Genomic DNA, 20,647 nt, shown 5'->3' on the forward strand with positions numbered 1-20,647 from the left:
TTCCCTACTCACAGGCCAGGTTGCTTTCGTCAAATTTTTAAATAATTTTTTGTCATAAAAATCTAACTTACTATATCCCCATTAATTCAAGTGAATATGACGATCTTCTATAAGTATGAAACGCCACAATATAAATATTTAATAAACAATTAAGTTAAGCTTCTCAATATTCACCTCTCATTACTTTCTGAGCATATTCCAAATTTTTATCACAAATTGAAAATGCCATTTTACTTTTTGCGTGTAATCTTTTTAACTGTTTATTGTTTCATGCGGCCATAAAATTCTAAAACAGCAATTATAATGCAAATATGCGTTTCATTTCGTGATGTTCTGTGCTGATTTAATCTCAAAGAGTCAGAAAAATGCAAAAAAGTTACACGCTCAACACTAATGCAAACACAAATAATAATTACTCTTTTCCGCCTACAGCACGACCGCTTCGAGTTGATATTGCTCAAGGTACTACGCGACAACTTTAACATCTGCACCTCTCACAACGAACATCGAATTATAAATATTTCCTATTTTTAATGCTAAATTGCGAGCGTGTGCTTCTGTTGCTGCGTTTTACTCGGCCTACGCGTATTACGTTTCCTTAACTTTATCGTGCACAATAGGCAAGGTCGCCTCTTCTCCGCTTGAATGCACTCTCTGTTTCTTGCAGTTTAATTAAGAGATGTGCGCGGCTGCAAAACTTTTAATTTTTGGCGTTTTTTGCTCATTGTCAGAAAAGGTATTAATGCAGTTAAAAAGTGCGAGGCGCTCGATCTACGCATAATTGAAAATGTGTGCTTTGTGTAACTTTTGCAAATGTACATTGCTATTCATTTTTAGTGCCTCAAAGTCACACATTCACTAAAGCATCAAGAAAGGGGCGTTCTTATACATTATCCTCATAAAAAATGATATAGGGATGAAAATTAAGATAAAACTCATTTTTTATGACAAAACATAAAGAATCATTTTATTTTCACGCAATGATAATCTTTCAATACAAATATTAAAAAATATTTAAATATTTAAATAAAAGAATGTAAATATAAAAATGTTCTCTCATTATTCGCTTCATCCTGTGGCAATTTTTGAAAAATCGGGTTAATTGTAGCTTAAAATTTGTATTTCTTCAACTAATTCAGAGGAACGAGACGTCAACATGGTCATAGCTTTTTAAAACTGATTCATGCTCATACTATGGTATTACAATCATGCTAAAATTACTCTCATTTTTAACGAAATAATAAATTGGTGTAACCCTTAAATGAAATGTTTCTTATTATTAAAAATTTTAAATTGAGCGCGTGGCGTTTAAATAATTCAAATTTTACCTGTGTATATCGTGCTTGGCGGTGCACGGGAATTTATGGAATGATGCCTGCACGGGTGTTAAAAATTGAAAAAAAAAATCTTGAAGTTATTAGAGGATAAAACCTAAACAATTTTGAAAATTAATTATTTAAAAAATTGAAACAATAAAACTTAAATTTTATTAAATAATTTAAGTGTTCTATGGAATACTTTTAATAATTGTAAGCTGTTTGCTTTTTGCACTGTTTATTGGAATTTCTTTGTTTTTCATTTTGTTTGCGCTTACAGCATTGCGGCGCTCACCTTTGCTATTTTGCTATACTATTGAATGGAATAATTACTTCCTTGTCGTCTCGTGCTGCCCTAGTGGTCATTGTGAAAACTTCTTGGGTCCCCACACCAAAATTGGTTGGCACAACTGCGGCAGATATCCACAAACTCCAAAGTCTATGTAACCTATAACCCCTCCAATCCGTGGAATCCAATTAAAATAAGAAAATTTCGAGGGTTCCAAATTAAAATGTTTCTATGAAAATTCGTAAAAATAATTAAATAAACAAAAATTCATCTGATTATATAATTCCCTTTGTTGCCCAGAACAGTAGCACTGACGAGCGCTGCAATTTGGTTGGCAGCTCTGGTATCAGTGGCTGAAGCAGCAGCGAAGACCGTCCGTGTGGTGCACCTCGATTCGCCGATTGATTTTTGTTTTCTCACCGGTTTCAAAGGGTTATGGCTCCTGGCACTCAGGTCGAAGGGAGCGCTGCCGATGAGAAAGCCGCATCGCCGACGAGGAACGCCGACTCGTCGGCAGGGCCCGCTGCGGAGTCGGCCGGCAACAAGAACCACGCGGTCGGTAAGTTCACGCATGCGACGGCCTCGGCGAGCCCTTCGCAAGGTCACCCTCTCGCCGCCCTGGCGCCGGGCACCACCAGCCGCAAGGGAGATTCAGGCTGGATGGGAATTTTTCCTGATAAAGGGCAGATTTTTAGTGTGGGGGCGGGGGTGGGTCGAATTAGGGGGGTGGAAAAGGGGATGGTTCATGGTTCCGAAGCTTACGACGTCATTCGGAGTTTATTTTTGGGGATTTGTGCTTTTGTTTTGATAATCCTGAAAGGTTTTTCTCGAGAAATTCGTTATTTCTCGTGTTTGGTTTCGATTAAGAAAAAAAAATTATGCAAGATCGTGCTGTTTTTATTTATTTTAATCTCTTTATTTTAACGAATATGAAGAGCAAAGGTCAAGCCGTCTGCTGATCACTGCGCACATGCATTTTATCAGTTTTGCCGAAAAAGCGTTAAATTTCCCAGAAATTGAGAGCTCAGGTGGCTAAAATCGCGTCCTCCCCTGCGGCGCCATACACTTAACCGTCGACCTGACGAGTGGCCCCATACCTGAGTTTCGTCACCCGTGCAACGAAAACACGAGGAGACACTTCTTTTCTTTTGTGATAAAACGGCTTGGAAATTCCTCCAGTGAAGCAAATAAAATTCTAAAATCCAGCTCTGTTTTTCAAGTCTCGCAGCGCCCGAAAGGAAAATATATTATATTGATCGTGTCGTCTGCTCTCGCTCGCACCCCAACCGTGTGTAAAAGTATCGAGCGTTCATTGTCAGTTAAATGGTAATCGTTTCCGCATCGAGAATGCACCCGTGACTTTTGTTTCACGCTGCACCTGCTGACCTTTTGTCCATTTGCACTCGGAACCTGCATTATTAATGAAGAACGCACGGCACGCACGCCATGACTTGAAAAAATTTTTCAACCCTTTGAAAAAAAGAAAGGATAATATGAACAGAACTTAAAACATTTTCTAAAAATAGATCCACTTTAAAATTGTGAAATAAGTCATTTTCAATGACGCAATTTAATTGATTTTGAGCCAGCATTTAAAATCATAAAAATTACATCATATTTTTAATAGTGCTGTGGTGCTGCTCGTTTCGTTTGCCTCGTGACGGGTGAAACCTGAGACACCGCTGAAGCGAAGCACAATAAATAAACAACTCAATCGAAGCAATTGGAGGACTTTCTCGCTCGATTGCAAGCAGTACTTTTTCGCTCGTGTGCATGTAACGCCGGCCGCAGACGCGAAGAAGCGGGACAAACAACTGCTTTTTTCACTCGTTGCGTAGTTATGCGTCGTCATGTAATCGGTATACACCAGACCAGACCCGATGATTCTGTCTGACGTGAGCTGGGATTCGAGATGATCTTTTTCATGGAGATACGCTTCTCCCCGCGTCTCATTAACGGCACAAACGGTAGCTCTAAATGCAAAGGCTCCAAATTAAAAGAAGTGTTTTCAGGGTCATTTTCTGGTTATATCTAGAGAATATTTTGAATTGTGTATTATTTGAACCTCTATATCGTTAGTTTTTATATTTAGTTTTTTACTTTTTTTCTCGTGTTGTGTTCCTAATTATCTTTTTTATAATTTTTCCTTTAACCTTGAATTCAGCTGAAGGCGGGAGCGATTAAGACAAAATATAAATGAAAATTGGAGACGAATGGATTGATTCCAGGAAAAATCAAACCTTGAAATTCAGGACTGTAAATTTCACTGAAAGAATCATTTTTCTATCGCTTTAAAAATAACCTAGTTTCAAAATTTCAGCTATATTTTTCTTTTAATTGTACGTAATTTATCACTAACAATAAGCGCAGTTTTTTTAAATTAACAAACGAGCAAAAGTAAAAATTATTCAGATATTTTACTCTCTTACGTTTTGAATCGACGCAGCTATTTACGTTTTACGACCAGTTCATGGAACTCACGGATTACGTAACAAAATATATAGATTTTTTTAAATAATTAAAATAAATCCTTATATTTCTTATTCATGCAAGATCTACAACTTCGAACACTAATTTAGATTAATTTTTAAGCTTTAAAAAAGGCAAAACCTAAATGTATCGTATTACATAATAATCGTGATCATACAATCATAAAACATTAACGGCTCAAACTCAAATTTTGGAGTTAATAATTGAATAACATTTCTTGATATCAACTGCTATCGCTTGCTGCACACGTGAGACGGTGCAATTTAGATTTTTGCGGGCCACGGCGACTGCTTGTTCAATATTGATTTGGCCCGAGGCTGGAGGCTCGCCCGCTTCCCCTGAAGGCCCTCCTCTTGGGTGCAATCTCGCGAGCACACGAGGCCTCCGCGGTGTCGTCCGCGTGGACGACGCCAGCCGTGTGATGTGCAGTGCAATCAGCTGGTTTTTAAGATGATGCAACTCTGGACACCTTTTCGCCAGCAGTAACGCCGAGACTGGAGATCGCCTCCTCTCGTCGCTCTCATGGCGGTAATTATCGATTCGCCGCCACCTCCATGCGAGAAACCCAACCTAGACCAACGCGATCGTGCAAAAACAACCAAGTATCGTGCTCTGACGAGGTTTAACAAAGCGAATGGTTTATGCTGTTGCACGAGTAAAATATTATTTGTTTTTTTGTTTTTATAGTTTAGATACTCCTATATCCAATATTTGCTATCTTCTAGACGTTATTTCCAACTATAGAAGTTTTTTAGAATAATATTCAGTGATTAGATAAATTGGAAATGAATTGCCAGTCTGTTTTATATTTGATTTGATTCTATCAATTTTTTTCTGATCACCCGGCTACATTGGACTGTTTATTTATTCATTATATTTTGGAATGGTCGCTCGTGAACTGGTCAAATTAATTTGTAAATGGATCATTTTTGGATGCAGCAATTTTACAGCTATTATTTATAATATTTTATACTTTTAATTTTAAACCCCGGATGGACAAAAAGCGAAATGGTTGATTTTTTTATCGAAATAGATTCTCATTCTCTTAGACGAGTTACTATAGTACCCTGGCTCCTATAAAAATTTGTAACCCCAAGTTTTTATGCAATAATGTTTTTTTTAGATATAACTGTTTGCAAAATGTATTATATTTGCTGGCTTCGAGATAAAATACGAATGAGTTTTTATATAAGACTTATAATCCAAGAAAAACAAATGGAGTTGCACTACATCTTTGGGCTGATTGAATGAAAAAACAACTGTTCTGGCCATCCAATTGTCTAACAATTAACGATTGATTATAAAAACTTTAAATAAAAAATGACCTTTTGTGATCGTTTTAAATGTTCAAATTTGGCAGTTGCGAAATAAGCCCTTAGTGTTTGAAGTCGCAAAAAATAATGAATTAAATTTTAGCCATTTTCAGGAATTCATAAAGAAAAAATCTACTTAACAAAGCTCCGGCGAAAATTGGGAAAGTATTTAAATTCAAGCTCTAGATTAATTTTTAATTTTGCCTTCTACTTTTTTATCTTTAAACTCTTTTAAAGCATAAATTTCTAATTAATGATTCATTAAACCCTTTTCTGATATTTTAAGACAAATTTAAATTTGGGACATGCGAGTACTTTTTTAGTTCATGAATAAGAACATTATTTGCCACACAATGAAAGAATTGCGTCCCATTGATATACGCGACTAGTGAGTGAAAATTCTTCGGGGCTCATTCGATTTTACCGGTGCTGTTTTTAGAGCGTTTCGCCGCTTTTTCGTGTTTACAAATTAGAGCTTAGCGATTTATTATTCAAGAATGGAGACTCGGTCACATGCTTTGTGCCTCGCTTTTCGCTCTGCTCTGCCTTTCTACTTTTTGGGCGCTAAAATTAGCCCCGCCGAGAATAGCGCGGCGCACCCCACCTGCCAAGCAAGCCACACAGCCAGCCGCTGCCAGAGCTGCAGCGCCGCTCCGAGCCGCTGCACCTCGCGACATTTGGCATTCCAACTGCCCTACTCGTGCAAATTTATTGCATTCTAATTAATTATACTGATAGTTTTATTTTTTCAAATTAGTATGGTCAGGCTTATTCATTTTTTGCAACCATTTTCATTAAAATATTAAAGTACAAGTCAAAGTACCCTTGACTTGATCGAATTGCAGGAGTTTCTGTTAAATAAACGTTAATTTACGTATTGCACTAATTTACCATTTGCCTAAGCTCTTTAGTGTTCAAATCTACCTGTAGATGGCGCTGGTGGTTACTTTCGATTTTAAAGTTTGTCTGGCCACAGTGATTTCTTTTGAACACACTATTGAGTCCAACAGAGTAATCTATCGCCGAAAACGTCACATAGTTTTTTTTCTTATGATTTGTACGTGTCTACGGTGATTGCCTATACTGATTATTTTGTATAAATACATCAAAATAAATAACTTAAAGAGAAGTATGCACAGAGGCTGTATTCAGTCCTTTACCTCTGTAGAAGTTCCTTAAAATCGGGAATATACGGAGGCGCCATCTCTTCTCGCCTTAACACGCAAAGAGCTTTCTTATTAATGGTGAATTTAATTATTATTATTTTCTTTTCTTATCATTTTGGTTTTAATTTTTATTCATAGATTTTTTTTTAAACGTTAACAATAAATATTTTTCGGCTTTTTTATTCCACAAAACTACTTTTTCATCATTGCTCTCGTTGATGAAATTATAAATATTTATAATGTCTGGCCAGTGGTGAAAGAGTTGAAAACTTGTGCAAATAGACTTATTTATAGTGAATTATTAGAGTTTAAATTCATCAAATGAATGAAGAGACTCTCAATCTATAATTGTTATGTTCGTTGTTGAAGGCTCTCATGGAGGGAACCTGGTCAAATCTTGTCAAGAAGTGCTCGAAATCATTAATTAATTTCAACGGCGTAGGATACCAGACTGTCTGAGCGACTGCGATTTCAGCCTTGAATAATTCATGACCCCATGCAGTGATGCAGAGCTCTCGTCAATCACGTTCACAACAAATTGGTGATTTCAGCTGCGACACAACAATAACGATTGCGAGTCACGTGGCTCTTTGTCTACAGAATATGTTATTATCATTATTACGTGATGATTTTGTAAGACAAAATGATTCATTTATCACATCAGCTTAAAAATAGAAAAAACACGATAAGGAAAAATTTGTTTTGATAGATAAAATATATTATACAACATTCATGTTAAATTTATCAACAGGAAAATTCTTTTTGTCCAAATCCGCGTCACTGTACATTTACAATTTCGGGTACTTTCCGCTGCAATTGAAGATTCAACTCTGCTTATCTTCATTTATTGCGCAAAAATATTTAATTTGACTTGCTGATAACCAAAATCAGTTCAGCCGATAATGTTAGAAACCAGAGAAAATTTGTGTTTAGGTTTTTTTTTAAATGCATTAGATTGTTTTAATTTTGTTGGATGTTGTTTTTTATAAGGAATGATTTTTATAAAAAAAAATCGATCCGTTGTTTGCTTCAGAGTCTCCAAGCCTGAGACTTTAGGAAGAGCGCTAAGTAGAGCCGTATTTTCCTTTGGTAAGATTTATCGTTTTTTCCAGTTGCAACGCCTGAAATATAATCAGCAGCAGTGTGCAAATTGCCGGAGAAGGTGATGCTAACAAAGAGCGAAATTGGATGCGTTCTCTCGACATTGAAACCTGTTTTCGGGGTTTCCTCGTTCCCCTCTTTGCGTGTGTATTTAATATTTCGTCCGTCTGTCTGGCTGTCTGGCGCGCGAGCTCAGCGTAGAATGGAAAGAGTGAAAAGAGCCTGCGGTCCTATTATTAGGTCTGATTAGCGTTCATTAGCTTCCTCCGCCTTACGACTCCTTAAATCACCGAGTCCCGCACACGAACTGCTGCGCTCTTATCAGTCCGCTCCAATATTTGTTCTTCGCATCCACCGCGTGATAACCGAGAAAACGCAGATCACATACCATGCGCTTCTCTCCGCACACTCTTGAACTTCGTCTCGGAGACACAAGAGGGTCTCGCGGGAACCCTCTTTGAGCACAAAGTGCAAAGGAAGCTCTCCATTCCTGCATTAATTTTCTTTCATCTCGACCAAAATGCAAATTTACCAGATGCAGAGTTATGACTGGCTTTAGACGGTTTTGAGCTAATCGAGACGTTTTTTCAGTTTGATTTTCGTCTAAATAAACTTAAATCTTCATGGGTTTAATTCTTTTATATGAAAATTGCTTCAAAAGTGAGGTTTTTGGTCAAATTGAGATGGTTCACACGTTCACAGATGAATTTCAATTACTTTGAAACGAAAACTAGTCAATCTAAATCTTTTTCAAGACTCTGCTTTAGTCGATTGCTGACTACAGTGTAAGGATCACAGGATCAATAAATTAAAATTCAAAATTCGATCAATCGTAGCTAAACCATTTTTCTGGATAAAAATGGATCAAAATTGGTTTAAGTGAAAAAAAATTAAAGTCCGCAATTTTCAATTAAAAAACATAGGTGGAAGTGAATGTTAAATTGTTATGTTTTTATTTCTATTCTATTAAGTGCCAAACAAAGTGGTTTCCAGCAATTTAGTCAAATTTCTTAAAATATTACCCGATTATTTTTAAGAGCATACTATCAATTATTTAGAAAATTCTTCACGTCTTCAAAATATTTTTAGAGGGCTTAGCAGGTCATTTAGACGCCTCTGTATTATGATTATCGTCATTCTAGCTCCTCCCTCTGCTCTATACTACTGACCTAACAAAAGCTGCTTTATAAATATGTATTTCAACTAAGCCGATTATTTTATGTCCATTGCCACTAAAACAAGCAGGATGTTTATTCGATATTTTTAAACCAGCAATGTTTGAATTTTAAAGTCGGAACTGTTTTGCTGAAATTTGTGACCTGGTTTTCGTCATTTTTATTTCTAGTAGCAGTAAAAATTGTTTATTTTAGTGTGTTTTAAATTGATTTCTCCATAAACGTTACATTTTCAGTTAAAGTATAAGTCTTTTGTTAGACAAATAATGAAATTGTCACGCACCTAGAAAAATACAAATTTATCGACAGGTAAAAATATCGCTTTGGAACTATTGTGCTGTACTTAGGTCAATTTTGACTTTAACCGAATCCTTAGATTAGCAACAATGATTTTGCAGGAAATGGAATTATAAATCGTTTTATAGCTTGTTATGATAGTTTTAATCGCTCTTAATTTTCAAAATTCTGTGGTTTTTAAGAATCTTACAATAAATTCCAAGATATGCGGTCTCTTAATGAAGCAGAAAAGATACCAAACTGTTCTATATTGACTCTGTTAAGAATTGAGATGGGCACTGCCACTGGTCTTTGCAATCGCGCAAGCGGTCGTCAATAACAGGCCTCAAATAACAACCGCAAAGTCGTCGTCTGACGACGCAAAACCGCGACACAGGATGCTGGCCAGCTGCTTGCTGGTGCGCTTGGGTCAAACTGTTCGGGGTCACGGTTGCATATTACAATTTCAAATGAGAACGGTGGATGGATGCTGAGGTCTCCTCGTTATCGCCACTCATTATCAGCAATTCCACCGCTTCCTTTTCGGTGTCGAGTGAGTATTCTAAAGACCCAACACGTTTGTCCGCAGATGACAACAAGATGAACGGCGACGAGGACAACAACCAGGAAAAGAGCGAGGACGAGAGCGGCACCGAGCCAAAGTCCAACACGGACGAACAGGAGGTCGTCTTCATCCAGGATATGGGCTTCACAGTCAAGATCGTCTCGCCTGGCACCGAAGCCTTTGATATTCAGGCAAGTAAAACAAAGCTTTTATACCTTCGGTTGAGCCGAAAACACTAAATGAACTATTAATAATCTTTGAGAAAAAATTCTAATAATAGAGGATGGAATTTGTTCCGATCAACTTGACGGTCTCAATTAGTCTGGATAAAAAAGTTACTCAATCGATAAAAAAAACATGAGGTATTGCGTAGTGCCATTTGCATGCGATAAAGACTAAAGAGATAGAACTCATACTTAATGAGCAATAGTTCACGCTTGTTAACATATAAATTCTTTATTATCATTTCAACGCAATATTTAATTTTGTGTTTGTAAATAATTTGTCCTTAATTTCTAAAATGAAAATCACACATGGGTCATTTTGGGGACAAAATGGTGGCAATTTATTAAAAGACCCTATTTTACCTAAAATTAGCTCGAAGATTACGATTAATTCCTATAGTTAAAAATTAATAATAATTTTTATGACACATCTCGCAACTAGGATTTTTTTTAACGAAAACCATATTGCAGGTATCGAGCATGGAATTGGTGCAGGAGATCCACCAGCTGCTGATGGACAGAGAAGATACGTGCCACCGCACTTGCTTCTCGCTGCAGCTGGACAACGTGACGCTGGACAACTTTGCCGAGCTGAAGAACATCGAGGGCCTGAAGGAGGGCTCCGTCATCAAGGTGGTCGAGGAGCTGTACACAATGCGCGAGGCCAGGATACACGTCAGGCACGTGCGAGACCTGCTCAAGAGTCTCGACCCGGCTGACGCGTACAACGGCGTCGACTGCAGCTCGCTCTCCTTCCTCAACGTCGTCACTCAGGGCGACATCACGGACACACCGCGATCATCACATATCAGAGGTTGGTCCACAAATTACGAGTTACCGGGACAAAAATGACTGACTGAAATTTTTAACGCAACCTTAGTGTGATTAATAACTTTTTTGGGAAATGTCTTCTATATTTTTTATATAAATAAATCTTATTCTCATTTTGTGTGACTATTTAAATAAATCTCGTTGAGATCTTTTTTGTTTGAATTGAAAACTCAAGCTGGGCATTGCTGTCCATATTCATTCTTTGATTTATTTCACGCTTTGGAAATTACCTCTACCAGTTGAAAGTAAAGAATTTTAACTATGGCTAATACTATTTGTAAATCTGAAATAACTAAGAAAAAGTATCAAACAAAATTCAGCAGAAACGAAGATGGAGTAATTTTTCTTTTTCCTGCAAATTTTTATCTACTAGTGCTTGAAATTATTTCCTCATTTTTAAATTAATCATCAAATTTTGTAATCGCCAGAAAAACGGAAGATTCGCCCAGAGAGTGTGGACTGCACTCCACCAGACTTCATAATGCCCAGGTGCAAAGAAAGACCTATCCTGCCCCTGCAGCCCCAAGCTAAGGAGCACAAGGGACCACAGTGCATTAAGGTAGGAATTATTGTACTATTTTTAATTGTTAACGAAAGTGGGAAATTGACCACAATATTTATTTCTGAATCAAATTTTGATTTTAATAATGCTAATTTAAATGATTTAAAAATTTGGTTGTAATAAAAAATAATCATTTTTGAAGCCACGTACTCTTTAAAAAAAAACTATTAGCTGTAATTTTATAAGTTTTTAATGGCTAGCAATTTTACTATCTTTATTTATTTCAATTATTCCCCTCTAACTTTATGAATAAGCAAAAATTTTAGTTTAAATTTTGGAGATTTCCGTTTTTTATTAATAGATCTCTGATAATTTGGTTTGGTTATGTATTAAAACTTACTAAATTTCATATATTTATCCGCGATTATAGGTATTGACGACGTCAGGGTGGAATCCACCTCCAGGTCCACGGAAAATGCACGGTGACCTGATGTATTTGTACGTGGTTACCCTGGAGGACAAGCACTACCACATCACGGCGTGTACGCGCGGCTTTTTCGTCAATCAGTCGGCTGAGGAGGAGTTCAACGCGAAGCCGGCCTCGCCGAGCCACTTGTGCCACTCGCTCATTGAGCTGCTAAACCAGATCAGCCCGGCCTTCAAGAAGAGTTTCGCCGCCCTGCAGAAGAAGAGGACGTCAAGGCACCCCTTCGAGAGGGTTGCCACGCCTTACCAGGTCTACGCGTGGTGCGCGCCGAACATTGACCACACCATCGACGCCATCAGGGCTGAAGACAGTGAGTTCTATTTTATTTTTTCTGATAAAAAAGCTTGAGAATACTTGAATAAATTTTTTGTTTTTAAATTAATGACAAGAACCGTCAACCTGTTTAAATGAATCCAGGGTTGAGAAGGAGCCAGTAGTTATTTATTGCAATTTAAATTTTACCTAAACTTTTATTGAAGGAATTTTTGCTGTGTTACTTTAAATATTATTTTTAGGCAATTGCTTATGATCCCAATTTGAGATAGGGTGATATGAAAATTTTTGCAAAATTTAAGTCAGCGATAATTTTTTTAATTGTTTTAATTATCAATTTAGTAGGCAGTTGAAACTTTAGCACCAAATATGTCTTAAGTTAGGCTTTTGCCAAATTATCAAATTGACTAATTTTCTTGTCAATTGCAGCATTTTCTTCCAAGCTGGGTTACGAGGAGCACATTCCCGGACAAACGAGAGACTGGAACGAGGAGCTGCAAACCACCCGAGAGTTATCACGCAAAAATCTGCCTGAGAGACTGTTGCGTGAGCGTGCCATATTCAAGGTTCACAGCGACTTCGTGGCTGCGGCCACCAGAGGTGCCATGGCCGTCATCGACGGTAACGTGATGGCCATCAACCCTGGCGAGGAGGCCAAGATGCAGATGTACATCTGGAACAATATCTTCTTCTCGCTTGGATTTGACGTCAGGGACCACTACAAGGAGCTTGGCGGGGATGCTGCTGCCTTCGTGGCTCCTGTAAGTACATATTTTTCTTACAAAGATAATTTTATATTTTTTCCGTTCTGTTCTTAGTAATCTTACATAATATTATAATAACAAATTTTTATTTAACCACAGTGCTTTGTTTTAGTTTTAAATTATAAATTTAAAAAAATGCTTAGTTTAATTTGACCAAGTGGATATTAAATAATTTTTGTCATTCAACATTAATTCAAACAACATAATTATTTTTATCGTGTTGTAATACATCGTCGTTCGTAACAGAGAATGTGATGGTGGAGAGGCATTCCAATTTTATTTTGAAGCTCTGAAATACTGAAATCCAAACCACTACTGAACTTTACCAATGAAATGTTATTATTTATCTAAATAGTAATTTAATGTTCCACCCTAATATTTTCATCACTTTTACAACTTAACATTTCTTTCAGAAAAATGACTTGCAAGGAGTGCGTGTGTACTCTGCTGTCGACCTGCCCGGCCTGTACACGCTGGGCACTGTTGTCATAGACTACAGAGGCTACAGGGTGACCGCCCAGTCCATAATCCCGGGCATTTTGGAGCGGGAACAGGAGCAGTCTGTCGTCTACGGCTCCATTGACTTTGGGAAAACTGTTCTCACCCATCCCAAATACCTTGACCTGGTAATAAAAACACTTAATGAAACGTTGAAATCGTTACTTATTTGATTATTTGGTGTGCAGCTCAACAAGGCTGGTCAGCAGTTGAAGATTTTGCCGCACCATGTGATCAACGAGAAGGATGAGGAGATTGAACTGTGTTCTTCCGTCGAGTGCAAGGGAATCATCGGCAACGATGGGCGCCACTACATTCTGGATTTGCTCAGGACTTTCCCCCCAGATGTCAATTTCCTCAAATGTAAGTAAAAAAAGTAAAAACGTCATGATTAATTTTAATATTTATTGTTTTTATAATTAAATAATTTAATAAATGCCGTGGCTTTAAATGGAGTATGAAGGATGACAGATTTAAATTGAATTTTTATCATCGATGATTTTTCTTTAGTTGCTAAATATTATGTTTTAAATTAACTTAATTTAAATTTAAATGAAAATTAATAATGGCTTGAATCATTTTTATTTGTAGTGGAGGGCGAGGAGCTTAGCAAAGAGGTGAGGGCGTTGGGCTTTCCCCTCGAGCACCGGCACAAGCTGAGCTGTCTGCGCCAAGAGCTGATCGACGCTTTTGTTGAGAACCGCTACATGATGTTCATCAAGTTCGCTGCCTTCCACCTTCAGCAGCTGGGCGCAAAGAAGCAGAAGGAACGGGAGAGCAGGAGCAGCCAGGAGAAGGAAATCGCAAAGATCACGGAGGTGGTCAAGGACAACAAGGAGGGCGAGGAGAAAGGCGCTGCCGAGCGGGAAATCGAGACTGAGGAGGCCAAGAAAATCGTCGAGAGCATCACGGACTCGATCACCAGTGGCGAAAAACTCGAAAGTAGTACTTTAAAATAAATAAATAAAAAAAATGAATTTTAATCTCGTGATTCCATCAAGCAGTGGAGGAGAGCACCAGGGAGGTGGTGAAGAAGGCTGCTCTGGCGGTGGGCTCCCTCAAGGAAACTGAGTTTGATGTCAGGTTCAACCCTGACGTGTACTCCCCTGGCGTCAGGCACGCAAACCTGGAAGGTGACGGACTGAAGAAGGAGCGTCAGCTGATCAAAGACGCGGCTGAGTTCCTTGTTATCACACAAATCCCCAGTTTCGTAAGTGTTTCTAGCACCAAAATCTCATCATTGATGCTTTCTCCTTTATGCTGATTAGTTTCTTGGAACTATTTTATAATAATCTTCAAATCAAACTTTTTACTAGAGAGTTTTACCATTCTTCTCATAAATTAAAAATTACAGATACAGTTTTATTCAGCCTAAAATGATTATTTAAATTGAGTTGCGATGCAATAATTAAAATAATAACACAACTAAAGTATTGTATTAAAAAAATATGGGGAAAGGCCAAATTAGTTGATCTTTGTTTATTTTTGCACGGGTTTAAATTGCATACGTTTACAGGTGCCCATTTAAAGTCCTAAAATGTTTGTTTCTATTTTAGTACTTATGTAAAAACCATTAACTGGAAATCCATCAGATTCACCTGAAACACTGCCTATAAATTTTAAACCCTTATATTTTTATCGTGTCTAGATTCGAGACTGTCTGGACCACACTTCTGCACCAATGGACGGCATAACCTTGTCAGAGGCGATGCACAACCGTGGCATCAATATCAGGTACCTGGGTAAAATCGCCGAAATGCTGTCCAAGGTCGGACAGCTGGAGTACGTGTACTCAATCGCCGTGTCTGAGCTGGTCTGCCGCTCAGCCAAACACGTGTTCACCAACTATATGCAGAGCGTGGAGCTGATGAGCCTCTCGGCTGCCATCAGCCACTTCCTCAACTGCTTCCTCTCAGCCTGCGTGACGCCGCACACGCCCCAAGGACTCGACGAGGTATACTACCAAATTTATTTTATTTTCTGAATTTAAAAAAAAATTCATCAGCTCCAGAGCAAAAACGCCAAGAAACGCAACAAGCGCAAGGGCAGGGCCAACCCCCTCTCCAGCCCTGACAATCTAGAGTGGACTACCATGACTCCCAGGTCCGTCTGGAATCAGCTCAAAACCGAGATGAAACAATATTATGACTGGGACATGCCTTGCGATTCGGTTGAACAGGCTGTCGAGCGGTTTACTCTGCAGAAGATTTCCCTTTTGAGGTATGATCCCCACACCTGACAAGGAAACAATTCATTTTGAATTTGTGCTGCCTGATAAATATTTTTTTATGAGCTAGAGAAAAATTCACAAATTACCATAGTTACAAAATATTGGTCGATATATAAACACTCAATGATGGAAAAAAATTAGTTCAAATAATCTGGAGACATAAATCCAATGTAAAACATGTATTATTAAAATCATATTTTGCTCCCGTTGAGATTTGATTGTAGAAAAATTACTCCACATATTTTGAATTTAATTTTTGCACACTCCGTCAAATAAAAAATTCCCCCTTTTGATAGCTTGTTGGATACGAATTTATTAATTTTCCCCTAAAGCTTAGACATTGAATCCTAAGAGTACGTTATGGTTGTTGAATTTTACATTTTTATTGCTTTGGCACGCCACAATTCTTGTTTGGAACCTTCTTTTCATTTTTGTCTCAACATTCCTATCGTTAAAAATTCCAGGTCTTTCTGCATGAAAACGGGCATCCAAATCCTTCTACGCGAATATTCTTTCGACACCAAGAACAGACTGACTTTCTATGAAGAGGACATTGTTAATGTGTTCCCTGTGGTGAAGCACATCAACCCAAGGGTGGGGTCAACTCTAAAATTGAGTAATAATTGCAATGATGAATAACATGTCAGTATTTGCTTGCGCAGGCTAGTGACGCTTACAACTTCTACACGACGGGCCAGACCAAAATCCAGCAGGGCTACCTCAAGGAGGGCTACGAACTGATCAGCGAGGCGCTCAACCTGCTCAACAACGTGTACGGCGCTATGCACCCCGAAATTGCGCAGTGCCTCCGCATGCTGGCCAGACTCAACTACATCATGGGCGACCACGCCGAGGCCATGAGCTACCAGCAGAAGGCGGTCCTCATGTCCGAGCGGGTCAACGGCATCGACCACCCCTACACCATCACAGAATACGTGAGTTCAATCCAGAGAAAATAAGATTCTGTCATAGTTATTTTTTTATTGGCTTTCTGTCAGTTTAAGTAAGATCACTAGGGTAGCAGAATAGAACTTCCGCGTTATTAAAAATATTCAGTTAAATTAAGGTTCCGCAAAAACCTGCAATTTTCCTGAGAAACTCACAGCATTGTAAACTGTTTTTTCTGCTATTTGCGCATTTTTCCAAAACACATTTTATTGAAGATCGAACATTCTATTGATGGATGACCAAAAATAGGGATTTTTGCAAAATCAGTATAAAGCCATCGGATTCACCAAAAGACATTTAAAAGATTTTAACACTCATTGTAAGTTTCCAAACTATCTGAATTTTTCGATGCAAAATGTGACTTTAACAGCGTTAAATTCGGAAACTAAAAACTGATTTTTTTTCGACGCTGAAAACCAGTGGTGCATTTTTTTGCATTTCAAAATTGGCGAACCCTCTGGTTGAAACCGCTTTATTTTATAGTTAAAAATGAGCGCATTAAAGAATAAATTATATAACCTTAAAAAAATGTTAAGATTTATGAGTCAAAAGCGACTTATCGCTGACGCGACTGAGAAAATTTTAGAAGTTAAGTTTGATAGTTCTTAACGGCATGATGAAGGCCAATTTTTTTTCTTTGGCACTTCATTTTTAATTTTCTTCTTCTTGAACGGTGTCTGGCATAGGTTATCAAAATTCACGGCGGCTAGTGGCTGACTACGTGACCCAAAATTTGCCGTCTGGTGCGTTAGTGATGACCGAGACTTCTAAAAATATAAAAATTTAAGACCTTCTTGAATATCACGGTGAAACAACTGTGACATACTTTTTCTAGTTAAATAATGTAAAATTTAGATCTCTTCTATTCGATCGGTTTTACAAATGATGTCAATGCTATTCACTGACCTTTTTATAGATTCATCTTGCACTGTACTGCTTCGCAAACACACAAGTGAGCATTTCCCTGAAGTTGCTCTACCGAGCGAGGTACTTAACCCTCCTTGTGTGCGGAGAAAACCACCCTGAGATGGCCCTCCTGGACGTGAGTACCTTTCATCCACATTAAAACCCCCTCTATAATTAATTGAAATATTTTTTTAATTTATCAGAGCAACATCAGTTTGATCCTGCACGCATTGGGAGAGTATGAGCTGTCGCTGCGCTTCCTCGAAAAAGCGCTCGAGCTGAACATCAAGTACAACGGACCCCGCTCCCTGAAGGTGGCTGTCACCTACCACCTCGTGGCACGCACGCAGAGCTGCATGGGTGACTTTAGGTCGGCCCTGCAGAATGAAAAGGAGACGTACGCCATTTACAAACACCTGGTCAGTATCTTTATCTTCCAGGATTTAATTCAAAATATACAAAAATCAGATGTATTTCTGAATTATTTCTCTACAAAAACAGTTTTGTCAATTCAACAACGCAGATACTAATAATTTTTTATAATTTTTCCTCAGCTGGGTGATGAGCATGAGAAGACAAGGGAGTCATCAGAGTGTCTGCGCCATCTGACGCAGCAGGCGGTCGTTCTGCAAAAGAAAATGAATGACATCTGCACAGGAAAGGCTGGCGCCACTCTGCCACCCATCCAAATCCAGACACCCTCCATGGGCAGCGTCCTCGACATGCTCAACGTCATCAACGGAATCCTCTTCGTGCAAATCAGGCAAGTGAAACACAATTTCAAACAGAAAAACATTTATTAAAAAAAAAATAATAAAACAGGCAAAGCGAAGAATTGTGAAATAAAAACGCGTAAAATCGAGAAGCTATCAATGGCTTAGAGTAAACAACTTTTGCAAAGTCTTTACAAGGTTTTGTAAAAAAATTGGAATGTTAATTTCTTCCTGTGAATGTCTTTGATCGCCATTTTTTTAAGTCCAGGTCATGAGCAAATAACTAGAAAATTACTGAAAACTATGGTGCAAACATTGCCTGCAAGAAATTGGTTAAGTTGAAAAAAAAAAACTTTGCCACTGCACTGCATTTTTTTCTATAAAAATGCGGGTTTTTTGGAACCCTGGCCTGAGGAACTATGACTCATTGTCTTGGAATATTAGTATTTAATTTTCTTTCTATTTCAGCCAACAAGACATCGAAAACTTCAAGGCTGAGGTTGAGAAGCGGCAGCTGAAGGAGTCCACGCCGGAGAGCAAGGACGGCGTCACGAAGAGCGGCAATGTGGTAGTGAAAGAACTGGAGGAAGGCTTTGCCGACTCGCCCATGTCCGTGTCGCCAATCGAGTCGAGCTGAGCACACCGACGTTCTCAGTGCACTCGAACTGACTCTTCGTTAGTAAATGCATAGTTTGACACCGGTAGCGGATATTTACTCATTCAAGAGTAGAGCAATTTTTTGTTTCTGTTTGTGAGAAGAGAGAGGACCTGTTCTGGCGAGAGAATACACACATACATACTATACTTGGTCTAGCCAGTTAAACAAACACATACACACATTGATATTTAGTAACGGAAGGACTGGTTCAAATAAGAAGCATTAATTTCGTGCCTAAAACAGCCACTATTTGGTTGGCATCAATTTCATTCAGTACCACAACCATGAAAGGCGATGATCTGCCCCGTTAAATCGCATTTTCGGGAAAGCCGCCCCGATTTTTGACAGTGCTTCAACCGAAACCACTTGAAGAGGGCAATAATTGGTGAATTTTCTGGATTTTATATTAAATTTTTGGATTTGTGCAATTTATGCACCTTTCCAATCAGTGAAAATAAGATTTACAGGGTAAATAATTATTTTTACTCATTCTAAAATAAATTTATTTTCGTTCCTGATTAGCTCTAATTTAAAATTTAGAAAAAAATCAAGCTGTTTTACAAGACCAGAAGCTGCAGAATAATTTAAAAGACAGAAAATTAACCTTTTATTGAACCTTACTAAACCACACACACACAGTTTGTTTTGTACCAGCAGATGTTAGTTACTGAACGAAGAAAATGCTCTCTGCCGGTTAGTTTCGATCATTTTTTAACCCCGCCAACAACGGCTGAGCATTTTCTTCCTCGAGGATTCGGTAGGACTAGGTGATATTAGATGGCAACTCGTATTTTAGATAACCACACGTATAATGATTAAATCGTAGACGCCCCTGCGCGGGTCCTCCGGGGCCGGGGTGTCCCCCCTGCGCCCTGGGGCCAGCCAGCGGAATAGCAAGCAGCGTTTAGCAATATTTAAACGCTATACTTTTACAAGTGGCCAACAAAATGCTCTGAATTTTCGGTCAAACATCATTATAATATGTGGCTTGCGTACCGGCAATAATTAGAGTAATGAATAAATAGCAATGTTGATTCTGGTGAAACCGAAAAAGCGCCACCGACCAGGCTCGATTCCTTCCTTGTCCCGTTTGCGTAGTGTGATAGGTATTTTTGTAGAAGATTCCATTCAACCAAGACTTGAATCGCAGATATAGTATTTTTTAAAATGTTTAATCAATCTGAGAGCTTAGAAGGTAATGTTACATTCCAACTTTCAAAGTCTAAAAAATTTAGAAACCCCCGCCGGAAGGAGTCCAGCCTGGCAAGTGTACTTACTTGAAAGAATTTCAAAAATTTAGCCGTTGTTGTATTTGTCATGTTGTTTAACGTTTTGAGGCCTATATTTGCATATGACATCACAAGTGTTGGCAGGCTTGTGAAGCACAAGTTGCTAATTATTTTCCTTGCAACCATTAACACAAACAGACACACATAAAATACTAGTCCTCGTTGAGGGAGAAAATTTTACGCTTGAGCAACTCGGAAATATTATATTAATTGATTGTTTTGAGTTATCCAAAGAGCAATTATCACAGGAATGTGGCCATAGATTAGCAGTTCAAAGTAATTTGAGTGGAGCCAAGGTTAGTGCCATAATTACGTTGGAAACTAGTCAGATACGTCGCTTCCCCGTTTTCCGCCTTTCACTTATGATTATGTTCTGTTTAAAGAATCAACTCTCTGTGAAGTAATAACTAACTACTCGTGTTTGAAACGAAATAAGCAATTGTTTCTTTATGCTGCTGTTGTTGTTGCCAGTGCAAGTGCTCCGGTTGAAGTTGAAGGTGCTCAGTTGAGTTAACGTTGGTTTATTGTATTTTTTTTCTCAAATAAACACAAATTTAGATAAAAAAAATGCTTCGCCTCTTATTTTCAATCCACATGAAAAAGACAATCAACATTAATTCTTATGAAAAATAA

General features: G+C 38.2%; 1 protein-coding gene across 3 annotated transcripts; it reads left to right on the top strand.

Moving 5' to 3' along the window:
* Positions 1–1,940: 1,940 nt before the first annotated feature.
* Positions 1,941–20,582, top strand: clu (clustered mitochondria protein homolog). 3 transcript variants are annotated; one of them, XM_065477427.1, is made up of 18 exons: positions 1,941–2,164; positions 9,716–9,882; positions 10,387–10,729; positions 11,175–11,305; positions 11,679–12,045; positions 12,438–12,769; positions 13,186–13,398; positions 13,459–13,633; positions 13,862–14,212; positions 14,272–14,480; positions 14,919–15,224; positions 15,276–15,490; positions 15,965–16,094; positions 16,148–16,435; positions 17,365–17,490; positions 17,558–17,773; positions 17,909–18,117; positions 18,536–20,582. In XM_065477427.1, the coding sequence occupies exons 1-18, from the start codon at positions 2,041–2,043 to the stop codon at positions 18,702–18,704; spliced, it is 4,071 nt and encodes a 1,356-aa protein (XP_065333499.1). In that variant the 5' UTR covers positions 1,941–2,040; the 3' UTR covers positions 18,705–20,582. The 3 variants fall into 3 exon arrangements, with proteins under 3 accessions (XP_065333499.1, XP_065333507.1, XP_065333517.1); XM_065477435.1 differs by having other exon boundaries at positions 1,942–2,164; positions 16,163–16,435; XM_065477445.1 differs by having other exon boundaries at positions 1,942–2,164; positions 14,275–14,480; positions 16,163–16,435.
* The last annotated feature ends 65 nt before the right edge of the window (positions 20,583–20,647 follow it).

The sequence above is a fragment of the Cloeon dipterum genome, chromosome 1, assembly GCF_949628265.1.
Source record: "Cloeon dipterum chromosome 1, ieCloDipt1.1, whole genome shotgun sequence".
Classification (NCBI taxonomy): domain Eukaryota; kingdom Metazoa; phylum Arthropoda; class Insecta; order Ephemeroptera; family Baetidae; genus Cloeon; species Cloeon dipterum.